Source organism: Hemitrygon akajei, chromosome 8 (genome assembly GCF_048418815.1).
Source record: "Hemitrygon akajei chromosome 8, sHemAka1.3, whole genome shotgun sequence".
NCBI lineage: Eukaryota > Metazoa > Chordata > Chondrichthyes > Myliobatiformes > Dasyatidae > Hemitrygon > Hemitrygon akajei.
In genome coordinates, this window is record NC_133131.1 from 41818257 (window position 1) to 41832727 (window position 14471).

Below are 14471 nucleotides of genomic sequence, written 5' to 3' on the forward strand. Positions count from 1 at the left end.
TTCCTGATAATAATTCCTTCCACAGCCTCTCTCTGATTAAATAGAGAGTTTCCAGCACTGCAGCCCACGACACCCATCTCGTTATTTTCCTTTCTACTTTCAAAACCCTCTGAAGGATCTTTTCCTTTAAGTCTTGTGGCTCCACTCTTTAAGCTCCTTTTACCTTTATCTGTTCACTGCTCAGCTGTATCGAGTCGCACAGACACATTATCCTACTCCAGGATCCCCATTAAATAAACTACTACTACTTGTTCCCAACTGATCATAATAATGTTTCCTGTCACACTGAACAGGATGCCGGATATACTGTGGTTGAGCGAATCAGAGATAAAAGGAATCAGCAAGTTTGACAAACAACTTCTGCTAGTTCAGAGCTTCAGAAAAAAGTCCTTGCTTCCCATACAGTATCACCTGCTGATTAATTCCCCATATTCAATTTATGAAGCTAGCTGCTCTTGCCATTTTTACTTTAGAGATTAAAACTCAAGTTTCCTCCAAAAGCTATAGCCCAGCTTGTGCTAAGTGGCTCCAAAAGGAACAGCTGATGAACAGCCTCAGCTGGACTTGGGCTTGTGGATACACATGGTGAAAGACAGATGTCTGCGATGAACCGGTGTTCTGCCAGAGATGCACCTGACTATCTCCTGTGATGATGGACGTTGAGCACAGTGGTGAAGGTCAGAAATGAGAACAGGGCGGCGGATGCACTCTGCATCTGGCCCTCAGCTTCACATCCGCAAGGGATGTCCTCCAAATAGCAACCACTTACAGATGAAAAAGTAATTCCTGAGCTTTACCTTACTTAATAGTTTTAATTTGTTACTATTAAAAACTCTTAAAACCTTATAAATCCTCGCAGACTGAAACTACTTCATTTCATTGTTGCGGCTCTCCACATCTAGAACTCTAAGTGCGGGAGGATGGGGGTAACAGGTGCTGTTGCAGGCGGGGCTGGGTGCAGGAAAACCTTGGCTTTACACTAGAATTTAATGTATGCATAAACAAAACACCTTAATATAGGTACCCCCACTTTCAAATCTCTTACTATCTTTCCTTTCAGTTAGTCTTGACGAAGTGTCTCAGACAAAACGTCCACAGCGCTTCTTGCTATAGATGCTGCCTGGCCTGCTGCGTTCCTCCAGCATTTTGTGTGTGTTACCTTAATAAAGTGTTTGTCTTTAAAGAAATGTAAATATCAATAGATGAGGCAGCCCTATATTACTACCTAATATTGGAGTATAAAAGTTGCATTGTTTGCTGTGTAACCAAAACTATGTAGTCAGCTTTGAACTTGCTATTTGCTATGCATGTATCCAATTGAATGTAGAAGACAATGGTGTGACAATGGTAGCTAAGAGATGTAGATTAGAACATGATTAAGTCAATAGGTAGAAACAATAGTGGCGGATGTACTTGTGATACGCAACTGTAGACCGATTGGATATGCTAATACAACTAAACCAGGAGATTGCTATAAAAAATGCTATGTACAAGGATCAGTGGGCAATCTCAGCAAATTAAAGTTTAATACCTCTTGAAGAATCTTCTGCGGCTCCTGGTCATTGTGGGGCACGAGAAACCACAACACTAATAGCCAATAAATATGTTTAAATGTTGTATCTGATTGGTTCAGAGACCTCGCAGTGCTCAGTCCTTACTGTAAAATCAAAAATTACTACCTAATTGAACTCTTCCTCATATTCATAACTTTCTTTTAATCAAACAAAAACATTGCCAACAAAAAGCACAATTATACAGATGAACACTTAATTGATGTGGCTAAAGACAAGTAGGTCAAAACAATGAAAGTCAGACCTGTGGAAATGAGAAGTAAAAGGCTTCAAAGCCGCGGGAAATAAAACAACTAATTCTGGTCAATGAGTATACCTTGCAAGAGACGGAACCACATTCCATGCGGGGAGTTAGTCTCACGATAACTACTGAGGAAGATTTGTATCTAGGACATTGCAAACCACTTTACAACAATAATTCCATGTGATTGTAATATGGGAATATGGTAATGTAACCTTTTTGTACTCAGCAAGCCCCCACTGACACCACAATGAAGAGGTAACTTGCTTTAGAAATGTCAATGTTGGGGAAACACCGGGATCTGGATACAACCACCACACACAAAATGCTGGTGGGATACAGCAGGCCAGGCAGCATCCATAAGAAGTAGTACAGTCGACGTTTCGGGCCAAGGCCCTTCGTCAGGACTAACTGAAAGAGATATAAGAGATTTGAAAGTGGGAGGGGGAGATCTGAAATGATAGGAGAAGACAGGAGGGGGAGGGATTAAGCCAAGAGCTGGAAAGTTGATTGGCAAAAGGGATACAGAGCTGGAGATGGGAAAGGATCGTGGGATGGGACGCCTAGGGAGAAAGAAAGGGGGAGGGGAGCACCAGAGGGAGATGGAGAACAGGCAAGGAGTGATTGTGAGAGGGACAGAGAGAGAAAAGAAAAGGAGGAGGAGGATAGGAAGATAGATAGATAAATAAATAAGGGATGGGGGTAAGAAGGGGAGGGGGGAATTAACAGAAGTGAGACAAATCAATCTTCATGCCATCAGGTTAGAGGCTACCCAGCCGGTATATAAGGTGTTGTTCCTCCGACCTGAGTGTGGCTTCATCTTGACAGTAGAGAAGGCCGTGGAGAGACATATCAGAATGGGAATGGGACGTGGAATTAAAATGTGTGGCCACTGGGAGATCCTGCTTTCTCTAGCGGACAGAGTGTAAGTGTTTAGCGAAACGGTCTCCCAGTCTGCGTCGGGTCTCACCAATATATAAAAGGCCACACCGGGAGCACCAGATGCAGTATACTACACCAGCCTACTCACAGGTGAAGTGTCGCCTCACCTGGAAGGACTGTCTGGGGCCCTGAATGGTGGTGAGGGAGGAAGTGTAAGGGCAGGTGTAGCACTTGTTCCGCTTACAAGGATAAGTGCCGGGAGGGAGATCAGTGGGAAGGGATGGGGGGGACGAGTGGACAAGGGAGTCGTGTAGGGAGCGATCCCTGCGGAAAGCAGAAAGAGGGGGGAGGGAAAGATGTGCTTGGTAGTGGGATCCCGTTGGAGGTAGCGGAAGTTACGGAGAATTATATGTTGGACTCTGGTGGGGTGGTAGGTGAGGACAAGGGGAACCCTATCCCGAGTGGGGTGGTGGGCAGATGGGGTGAGGGCAGATGTGCGGGAAATGGGAGAGATATGTTTGAGAGCAGAGTTGATGGTGGAGGAAGGGAAGCCCCTTTGCTTAAAAAAGGAAGACATCTCCTTTGTCCTGGAATGAAAAGCCTCATCCTGAGAGCAGATGCGGCAGAGATGGAGGAATTGTGAGAAGGGGATAGCCTTTCTGCAAGAGACAGGGTGGGAAGAGGAATAGTCCAGGTATCTGTGAGAGTCCATAGGCTTATAGTAGACATTAGTAGATAAGCTGTCCCCAAAGATAGAGACAGAAAGATCAAGGGGAGGGAGGTGTCAGAAATGGACCAGGTAAATTTGAAGGCAGGGTGAAAGTTGGAAGCAAAGTTAATGAAGTCAACGAGCTCAGCATGCGTGCAGGAGGCAGCGCCAATGCAGTCATCGATGTAGCGAAAGAAAAGTGGGGGACGGATACCCGTATAGGCTTGGAACGTGGACTGTTCCACAAAGCCAACAAAAAGGCAGGCATAACTGGGACCCATACGGGTGCTCATGGCTACACCTTTGGTTTGGAGGAAGTGGAAGGAGCCGAAGGAGAAATTATTAAGAGTAAGGACTAATTCCACTAGACAGAGGAGACTGATGGTACAGGGTAGCTGGTTAGGTCTGGAATCCAAAAAGAAGCGGACGGCTTTGAAACCTTCCTGGTGGGAGATGGAGGTATATAGGGACTGGACGTCCATGGTGAAAATAAGGCGGTGGGGGCCAAGGAACTTAAAATCATTGAAAAAATTCAAAGCGTGAGAAGTGTCACAAACATAGGTGGGAAGAGAATGAACAAGGGGGGGGATGAAACAGTGTCCAGGTATGCAGAAATGAGTTCGGTGGGGCAGGAGCAAGCTGAGACAATGGGTCTACCTGGACAGGCAGGTTTGTGGATCTTGGGTAGGAGGTAGAAACGGGAAGTGCGGGGTGTGGGAACAATGAGGTTGGTGGCAGTGGATGGGAGGTCCCCAGAGCTGATAGGTTGGTGATGGTGTGGGAGACAATGGCCTGGTGCTCCTTAGTAGGGTCATGATCAAGGGGTAAATAAGAGGAGGTATCAGCGAGTTGTCGCTGTGCCTTGGCCAGGTAGAGGTTACTCCTTGCCTGCTCACCATCTCCCTCTGGTGCTCCCCTCCCCCTTTCTTTCTCCCTAGGCCTCCCATCCCATGATCCTCTTCCTTCTCCAGATGTGTATCCCTTTTGCCAATCAACTTTTGAGCTCTTAGCTTCATCCCTCCCCCTCCTGCCTTATCTTATCATTTCGGATCTCCTCCTCCCCCTCCCCCTCCCCCTCCCACTATCAAATCTCTTATTATCTCTTCTTTCAGTTAGTCCTGACGAAGGGTCTCGGCCCAAAACGTCGACTGTGCTTCTTCCTATAGATGCTGCCTGGCCTGCTGTGTTCCACCAGCATTTTGTGTCTGTTGTTTGAATTTCCAGCATCTGCAGGTTTCCTCATATCTGGATACAACACCTAACTTTTCCCCGGAAGTTTATCATGGTATCCTTTATGTCCATCTATGAGAGCTAAAGGGACTGATATTAAATGTTTCTTCTGAAAGCTGTCATCTCCAACACTCCTGCAATGCTCTGTGATCTGAGACGCCTCCACTCAGATCTCTGGAGTGTGACTTGAACCCACAAACTTCTGACTCAGGTGAAATACCTGCCAACTGAGTCACAGCTTCCAAATGTAAAGATAGTCTGCAGACTCTGGAAACCGTGAGCAACACACACACAACACTGGAAGAATTCAGTATCTATTGAGGGAAATAACCAGTTGACATTTTGAGCTGAGACTTGTCATCAGCTCCGCTGAGTTCCTGTGTTGCTCCAAATGTAAAGGTTGCTACAAGTAATCATTGAAAGATACGAGGATTTAGCACTGATTATGGAGGATTATGGAGGACACTGATTATAAATAAGGATTACCCTTGACTACACAACATAATTTATCCTCAGAATCTGAGGAAATTATGAGGGAAAAATACTGATCAATCATTTACATCAGTTGGGGCTCAATGTCAACAATCTCCTGCCTCCCCATTACATAAATTCCCCCCCACCACCACTTCAGTGCATTTGGCTCAGAGTCACGAAGTTGCAAACTCACACCCCACTCTAGAGATGCGTGTGCACGATTCAACTGAACAAACCCTATAATAATGGGTACTACAAAGCCACAGGCTTTGCCTTAAATATTAAAATAAGGATGTAGCTAACTTCACATATGGAATAAAACTTTCTGCGCACCATTCAATGCAAAGTGGTAGCTCTCCCAGTACTGAAACCATTCATTAAAATGTCACTTTTGCAACAACTAACTGTCTCATTTTCTACACTGCAACAGTAATTGCTCTTAAAAAGCACTTTGGGGAATGCAAACATTATAAATGATGCAATATAAATGTAAGATGCTTTCTATATTGGTGGCCAAATGCACACTCAGTGGACTCAATAACCTTAGTTACCCACAAAGCAGCCAATATCCAATAGAGGATTTGCAACCATGATGAGTCAGAGCAACCTAAAAGCCATAAAGCAAAAGCACAGTCACTGTTAGTAAGTTTGCAGATGACATCAAAATAAGTAGGATGATTGCCAGTGAAGATGGTTATCAGGATTTGAAAAGCGATCTTTATCAGCTGGGTAAGTGAAGAGGAGGAATGGCAAATGGGGTTTAATTCAGCTAAGTGCAAGGTGTTGCACTATGAGTGTTGGAGATTTACAGATGATGGTAGAGCCTGGGGAGTATTGTAGCCCAGAGGAACCATAGTTCTCTGAAAGTGGTGTCACAGGTAGACAGAGTGGAGCAGAAGGCTTTTGCCATGCTGACCTTCCCACATCAGGGCATCGAGTACAGACATTGGGCTGTTCTGCTGCAGTTGTACAAGATGTAGCCGAGGCTGCTTTTGGTCCCTCTTCATAAAAAGATATCACTAAACTGGAAGGCATGCAGAGGAGATTTACGAGGATATTACCAGAACTCAAGGACCAAGTTATGTTGAGACAGGTTGGGATATTTTCCCAATGGAGTGAAAAAGAACGAGGGGTAATCTCATACAGGTGTAAAAAAATGAGGCACATACTACAGATTGTGCGAATGCATACAGTCTTTATCCCCAGGGTGGAGAATCAAGACCTCAAAGGCAGAGGTTTAAGATAAGAAGGGAGAAAGTTCATAGGAACCTGATGGGCAACTTTTTCATCCAAACAGTAGTCAGTATATGAAGTGATTGAGGCAGGTATTTTAATAACATTTAAAAGATACTTGGACAGGTGAATAGACACAGTAAGTTGAGGTTCTAAACTTTCGAAGGAAATGGGCCAAAGCAGCTGAGATGGGAACCTCGATCAGCATGGACCGGTTGGGCAGAAAGGACTGTTTCCACGAGGAAGGATGTTCAATGGAAGAACTGGGGTGGAGAAAGAACACTGGAGAGACTCAGAAGTTAATACAGGGCCCTTCACAACCTCAGAATTTCCCAAGAAGCCCAACATCGAGGGAAAACTTTTGATGGCTAGTCACTGCTAGAAACGTACCATCTGATCAATTCACGAACAGATAATCTGTTTGACTGCTGTTAACTGAGGGATAAAGGTCATCTAGGATTGGATGTATCTCACTTTGTTCCTCTTCATTTTTGGAAGAGTGATGTGATGTTTTTTGTGTCCATCTAGGAGAGCACATTATGTATTGTTCTACAGCACCTTTGAGAGTACAGCACTGGATGAATGTGGCAGCAGAGATATTTAAGGGTATGTAGAAAGCAATTACTTGACTAGTTGGAGTGATATAGAGTAGTTTAAGAGTAAGCACCAAATCTTTCAATTGTGACAAGCATATTGGAATGCATACACACGTCAAGTGATGCCAGTCCTGAGTTTGAGAGATTTTAAGGAACATGAGAAGAAGACAACTTTAGAGAATTGATCCCAGATTGGTCATGATTTGAGAGTGAGGAAAGACCCGAGGTTTGATTGATTTAAACACCGAGCCGAATTGGAAAGGTTGGGTACGGACCGGTATGACAGAGTCCAGGCCCCAGAGTATATTGAAGCAATAAGGCTTGGGTCCAAGAACAAGAAACACCCCACTGTTTGGACAATTTACCCAGATTGAAAAGGTCAGGGTATTGGAACCGGAAGTGAGGGATGGGCTGGTTCTGGTCACTGATCCGCAATATTTACTTGGCTCGGCTCTGCTTTGCACTGAACTGAGGCTGTGGCAAGCTCCAGGTGCAGTGACACCTGGATTTATGTCTGTGGACTCTCTTTCATACAACTTCAGTTCTGAATGCTGTTTGCTTATATTTAATGTTTGCACGGTTTGCCGCTTGTTCCTCTGGGTCTTTTTTTAATGGGTTCTTCTGGGTTTCTTTGTTTTGTGGCTGCTTCCAAGGAGACAAATCTCAAGGTTGTATAATGTATACACACTTTGATAATAAATGTACTTTGAACTTTGATTCTACTCAATCGCAAAACACACTCAAAGGACCAAATGACCCTCCACCTGTTCTTAATTCTCTGCAGTGGACAATCTTCACACCCACAGTCAAAAGCGCTATCAGCATAGCTGTATTTGTCAATGGACATATGATTGCACACAGCTACAACAGCTCCAGTCTTTGACATTTCACTTTCAGCAGGCTGTTGAAGGGGACCCACCTTTCGGAGCAAATCTGCATGGTTCTGAACCAGCTCGGTGTACTTTTCTTTCAATTTTGTGTATCTTTGTTCATTGGCTTGAGCTTTTCCTGGAAATGAAAAGGAAAAAAACCCTCAATCGTCCCATCTGAAATTTGTCACCTGGGTTAGTAGCTCTGAAGCATTAAACTGTCTAAATTTCATCAACTAAGCAGGCTCTCAGTGGGCAAAATCCAGCAAGGTGTAAGGTTCAGTCTGCGCTGTAAACTGAACTACTTGATCTCAGACAGGTAGGTGCCACTAACTGGATCACCTTAGTAACAAGAGGCACGGGTCACCAATCTTCATTTCTAATTCATGGCCCCCCCGGAAAATGTGGGAGTGTAAATGTCAGGAGAGGGACTTGGGACACAATACAGCAGGAGAAGCCTCTCATGGACTAATAACCCACTTACACGGTAAAGGTTATTTTCTATTGAGAGACGAACTGCTTTCAGAAATGGAAGATTTTTAAAAATCATTAATTAATTCTGCAGTACTTTGAATACTATGGAAATCTTCCTCCGACTTTTGGATCCCAATAAAAATAATAAAATAAGACATGGGCAGAGATCAGGGTGATCATCACTGGTGCAAACCCTCACCTTAAAGGGTAAAGAGTCAACTTGAAGGTGGCTTCTGAACCCATTTGGTTAAGATATCACATGAAAACACAGTGATCCATGGTTGATCGGTTAAGACCATCACTAAGTTCATTCTTGACAGTATTTTCATTCCATTTAGAGGCATAACAGCAAAATAAAACCACCACACAATACATGCATAACCAAGTCTGCTACTCTCTGATGTGAATCTGGAACTTACGTTCGATCTCCGTCAGGCTCTTCTGGGCTTTCTCCGTGTCGTCTTGCTTCTTCTTCACCTCCTCGAGTTCAGCCTTCACAAACTCGTTCTCATCCAAAGCCTGCTGCTTCAGGTGCTGTTGCTCAGCGAGCTCAGCCTCCAGCTCACTGATCCGGCCCCTCAGCTGAGAGATCAGCCGCTTGCTCTGAAGTGAGAAGACCACGACATTAAACATGCAAAACAAGATAGACCCAAAGACAGAGCAGAGAAGTTGTGAACTGTTGACAGAAATACTACAAAATGTCAAAGGATAGTCTAATTTTTTCAATATTAAAAACCCTACATTTACTTCAAAATGCAATGCTTTAAGAAGCTGATGTTCATCATTAAGGACCCTCACCATTTACACAAATCTCTGTCACCCGCCCTGTCTTGTTTCCCTAATAGGAGATATAGTATCGCACACTCTCTTTCTGGGACTTCCATGTACTGATTCAGGAAACTTTCCTGAACATATTTAACAATCTTTTTCCCATCCAGCCCTTTCACAGTCAATACGTGGAAAGTTAAAATCACCACTATCATAACCTAACCTAACCTAATGTTTCTTCAAATAGTCAGTGATCTCCCTGCAGATTTGCTCCTCTAAATCCCGCGGACTGTTAGGAAGTCTGTAATATAATCTTGATAACGTGGTCACACCTGACTTACTCCTCACTTCTACCTATAAAGCCTCACTAGATGAGCTCTCCAGCCTGTCCTGACCAAGCAGTGCCATGACATTTTCCCTGACGAGCAATGCCACACCTTTCTCTTTAATCCCTCCCTTTCTATCATGTCTAAAACTGAACCCTGGAATATTGAACTGCCAGTCCTACCCTTCCTGCAACCAAGTCTCACTAATGGCTGCAATGTCGTAATTCCACGTGCTGATCCATGCCCTAAACTCACCCACCTTTCTTACAATACTCCTTGCACTGAAATATCGACACAAATCAGAACATTATTCCCACTGTGTTCAACCTTTCAATTTGTGTCTTTGTATGCAGGCTTAACAACATCCCCCTGAAACTCTAGTATGACCCCCCCCCCCCCACACAAACAAAACCTCCTGAGATGATATTAGTACCCTTCCTGTTAAGGTGCAAACCGCCCAGCCTGTACTTGTCCCACATTCCCTAGAAGAGAGCCCAGAGTTCCAAGAATCTGAAACCCTCCCTCCTGCACCATCTCCTCAGCCAGGTGTTATGATTTTCCTAATTCCTATGGTAGCCACCCTGGAGTTCCTGTCCTTTGTCTTAGCACTAAGTCCCTGACTCCCTTTGCAGGATTTCAACAGCCATACCTCCCCGTATCATTAATACCGACGTGGACCATGACCGTGACCTCTGGCTGCTCAACCTCCCACTCAGGAAAGTGGTGGACACAATCCGAGATGTCCCTGTCCCTGGCGCCCGGGAGGCAACATACCATCTGAGAATCTCGTTCTCGTCCAAAGAAATGCCTTCCCGTTTCCCTAACCAACAAATTCCCTGTCACTACAGCTCACCTCTTCTCCTCACTTCCCTCTGAGCCACAGAGTCAGACTCACTACCAGAGACCTGACTATTGTGGCATTCCTCTCTGAGCTCATCTCCCCAACAGTATCCAGAGCAGCATACCTGCTGTCGAGGGAACTGCCACAGGGGTACTCTGCACTGGCTGCCTATCCCCTTTCAACCCTCCTGACAGTCACCCAGTTATCTGTGTCCTGCAACTTGGGTGTAACCATCTCCCTGTATGTCCAGTCTGTCACCCTCCCAGCTTCTGAATAATGTGGAGTTCATCCAGTTCCAACTCCAGCTCCTGAACACAGTCTGCTAGAAGCTGCAGCTGGATGCACTTCCTGCAGGTGTAGTTCTCAGGGACACTGGAGGCCACATTCCACGAGAGGAACATTCCATTATCCTGCCTGGCATCCCACTGCAATAACAAAGAATAAATACCAAAAAAAAAATCCAGCGACGGCCTATGCCTCTCCTCACCAAAGCCTCGATTCTCCACTCTAACACTAGCCCACTTACACAATGACCACTCCACTTAAACCTAGCTTCTCTCTATTGGATCTTGCCAAGTGCCTAATTGTGCACAATCCCATGTCTCCTCGGGAACTGTGGTGCACAAAATGTGTTGACTGCCCCCACTCATTTCTTTTAAACTCTTTCTCTACACAATCCAACATCTCCTTGGTAACTATGGCGCGCAAAATGTGCCAAATGTCAACATTCGCTTCTTTTAAGCTCTTTCTTCCTCAACGTAATCCAATGTCTCCTCAGGAGCTGTGGCAAGCCAAACGTGTTAGGGGACACCACACGCTTGTTTTAAACTCATTCTCTCTCCTGAATCCAAATCCAATGTCTCCTCGGGAACTGTGGCAAGCAATATGTGCCAACTAACATCACTCGCTCTTTTAAACTCTCTCTCTCTCTCTCTCTCCCCCCCAAATCCAATGTCTCCTCGGGAACTGTGGCGTACAAAATGCATATCAAAAATATTCTCAAACCCTCGGGCTTGGATGACCTACAGCAAGGTCAGGTTTAGGGTCCATTTTAATTTTATACCAGCATGTATCTAGGCCTCATATGGAGCCAGTGATCATTAATGGAGAATGTGTGGAGCAGGTTAAGACCTACAAGTATCTGGGAGTACAGTTAGACGAGAAGCTAGACTGGACTGCCAACACAGATGCCTTGTGCAGGAAGGCACAGAGTCGACTGTACTTCCTTAGAAGGTTGGTGTCATTCAATGTCTGTAGTGAGATGCTGAAGATGTTCTATAGGTCAGTTGTGGAGAGCGCCCTCTTCTTTGTGGTGGCGTGTTGGGGAGGAAGCATTAAGAAGAGGGACGCCTCGCGTCTTAATAAGCTGGTAAGGAAGGCGGGCTCTGTCGTGGGCAAAGTACTGGAGAGTTTAACATCGGTAGCTGAGCGAAGGGCGCTGAGTAGGCTACGGTCAATTATGGATAACTCTGAACATCCTCTACATAGCACCATCCAGAGACAGAGAAGCAGTTTCAGCGACAGGTTACTATCGATGCAATGCTCCTCAGACAGGATGAAGAGGTCAATACTCCCCAATGCCATTAGGCTTTACAATTCTACCGCCAGGACTTAAGAACTTTTTAAAAGCTATTATTAATGCTTTTTGAGATAGTGATTTAGATGCATATCATATTTTTTACTGAGTTAAGTATTGTATGTAATTAGTTTTGCTACAACAAGTGTATAGGACATTGGAAAAAAGTTGAATTTCCCCATGAGGATGAATAAAGTATCTATCTATCTATCTATCTACAAGACAGCCTCAAATACAAACCCACCCATGAGCCTGAGAAGCAACAGGTGCTTCCGCCTATATCTGACAAGTGGACTTGTGATCTCTGCAGTGATGTTTGCTCACCAGGCTGGCCTAACACAACACTGCCCAACACCACCAACCAACAGTGTGTTGTGTTTCCATATTAAGACGTTGAACAACTTCCCTAACTGGCTTGATTTCAACGGTTAATAGGTCAACTAAAATTGCAGGCAAAGTAGTTTCAAAACAAACTGATGACTATTATTTCCACAATATTTTCAGCCTTCAGGCTCAAATGCTTTGTCCAGACCCTGCCCACATGTAAACAGATTAACCTTATAATTATACTACTGGAAGCTTTCCACAGTCTCAGTCAACACAGTATGAAAACAGCATTAGACCCTAATGACATCATTGCAAAACAGTCAAATTATCTGATTACTGCGGTTTCCAGGAACCATAGCCACCTATGTTCATGGATTCATTAGGACTTGAAGGAAAATAACAACTCCTGAAATAGACTTAAGCCAGCTCCTGGTTCACATAAACTTACAGCACAATTTTAATTTAATCTTTAATTAGACCGAGCTGACAATCAGAGTAGCAGTTTGGGCAAATGGGGGCAGCATACCAGATGCATCAAGCGTGAAGTTAAACAGGCAGGCAGGAGTAGAGTTTCTGCAGCCAAGATTGGCCATCATCAACACTCCAACCAGGCTGCATTTTCAAATCAAAAATCAAATCAAGTTTAATTATCATTCAGCCACACATGGATACAGCCAAATAGCATTCCTATGGGGCTAAGGTGCAAAACATATACAGTTCATTCAAAAGAGCGCACAAAAAAGTCACGCAAAAAAAAACACATATATAGTCCTAGACCGTGAGCAACATGTCCTGCAAATTGATGTTACAGTTCCCAGCAATCCAGTCTGTTATTCCACCGATCAAACACTGGAGGGCAGCACTGACGGGAGAAGTCAGCCCCAATTGAGCACGGATGCCACGCTACACCACCTCCGGCATCTCCTCGCCTGGACTGCAGCATCAGCATGGCTTGAGGCCTAGACCTCCTCCAACCAAGGATCCACAGCTCCCACACTGCCTTTCTGGCCACCAAATGAGGGAAACAGGCTTGTGGCATCTTACATTATCAGTGTCCAACAGGGTCTTGCAATTACAAGAGAAAGGCCCAAGACAAACCCACAGTTTCAATGCACGCTGACTTCGCCAACCAACTCCAGTGCTTCTGGAGTAGCAGCCAACAACACAGTCTTCACCCATATCAGCTCCTCTGAACTCAATCCGGCTCTTTCTCAGACCTGCCGGCCGGCTATTCCGAACAATGAGTAGCTCAAGGATGCGGCAGACCTGCTGTACCGGAAGTTCTTGGAGTCCAGTACAGTCTTGCAATCATAAAAAAGGACACATTTAACTAAGAAAAAAAACACCTATGGCTGGCCCCCGAGAGGCTGCTGCCACCTTATTGGAAGGTTCTTTCACTGGAAGGCCAGCTCCCAGCTCGTCAGAAAGGGTCAATGAAGTGTGAGGCAAATGGTTAGATGCAATGGCAACAGCAGCTTTGGTAGCTGGTCAGGAGCTGAGCCAAGGCCCACTGGCCAAAGCTGCACATGGAAACAACCGAAAATATTTCAACTACTCTAACAAAATCTGTGAAGAAATTTTACTTCCTTTCTCCAGGAGCTGATGCCTCCCGTTCATTTCAGTGGCCTAGATGCATTTGTGCTGGTTAAACTGGCTCTGTTTCAGAGGGCAGGGAGATGGACATCATTTGCTGCTGACATCAGACTCTATAGTGAGTTCACCAGTGCAGCAGAAGTGTCCCCTGCTAGCACTCTACTGCTCAGAGGCAGCACTACTTGGCTATAACCTATTTACTGTTGGCCGATCCATACACCTCATGCTTTATGAAGAGTTATGCCTTTGTTCATTATGGCTGTGTGATGAAATTTGAGCAAAATCAGCCCCCCATTTTTTCCTTTCATCAATAGCGATGTTGGTTCATAATCTCATAGATGAAGTTATCCTTTAATATAATTCAAGTTTCTTGAAAACACTGCAACGTTGTTTTCAAAGAATAACATTCCAACCATTCGATACTCCAGAGCTGTCAGTAACATTCCAAAATGGCTTCCTTACTATTCCTTCGGTATGCCCACAGCAAAAAAAGATTTCTGATCCAGTGGAATTCCGGATGCTGATTCTCCAGTGCTCAGAACCAGCAATAGAATGGAGATAACTAAAAGAACAGAATACAAGTCAAAGGAAACAGGGTCTGAAAGATACGTGCTCTGCCAGGCTGCCCTTCAGCAATATCTGCTCTGTGCTGCTATTCCCAGGCTTAGGAACTGTCATCTGAAGATTGGAGACATCCAGGTTTTTCACCTCAGAACTGAGGAGGCTAGAGAAGATTTGATAAAGGTGTTTAGGGTCCAAAA

The 14471-nt window shown here is 44.7% G+C and overlaps 1 protein-coding gene across 2 annotated transcripts in view; it reads right to left on the bottom strand.

The window, feature by feature from the left end:
• Positions 1-14471, bottom strand: part of hip1 (huntingtin interacting protein 1) — a 344258-nt gene that overhangs the window by 62345 nt on the left and 267442 nt on the right. For both annotated transcript variants that reach the window (XM_073053676.1, XM_073053677.1), the window contains exons 14-15: positions 8699-8882; positions 7856-7944 (exon numbers count right to left, since the gene is read on the bottom strand). In XM_073053676.1, coding sequence (XP_072909777.1) covers positions 7856-7944; positions 8699-8882 — 273 coding nt within the window. The remainder of the gene's footprint in view (positions 1-7855; positions 7945-8698; positions 8883-14471) is intronic.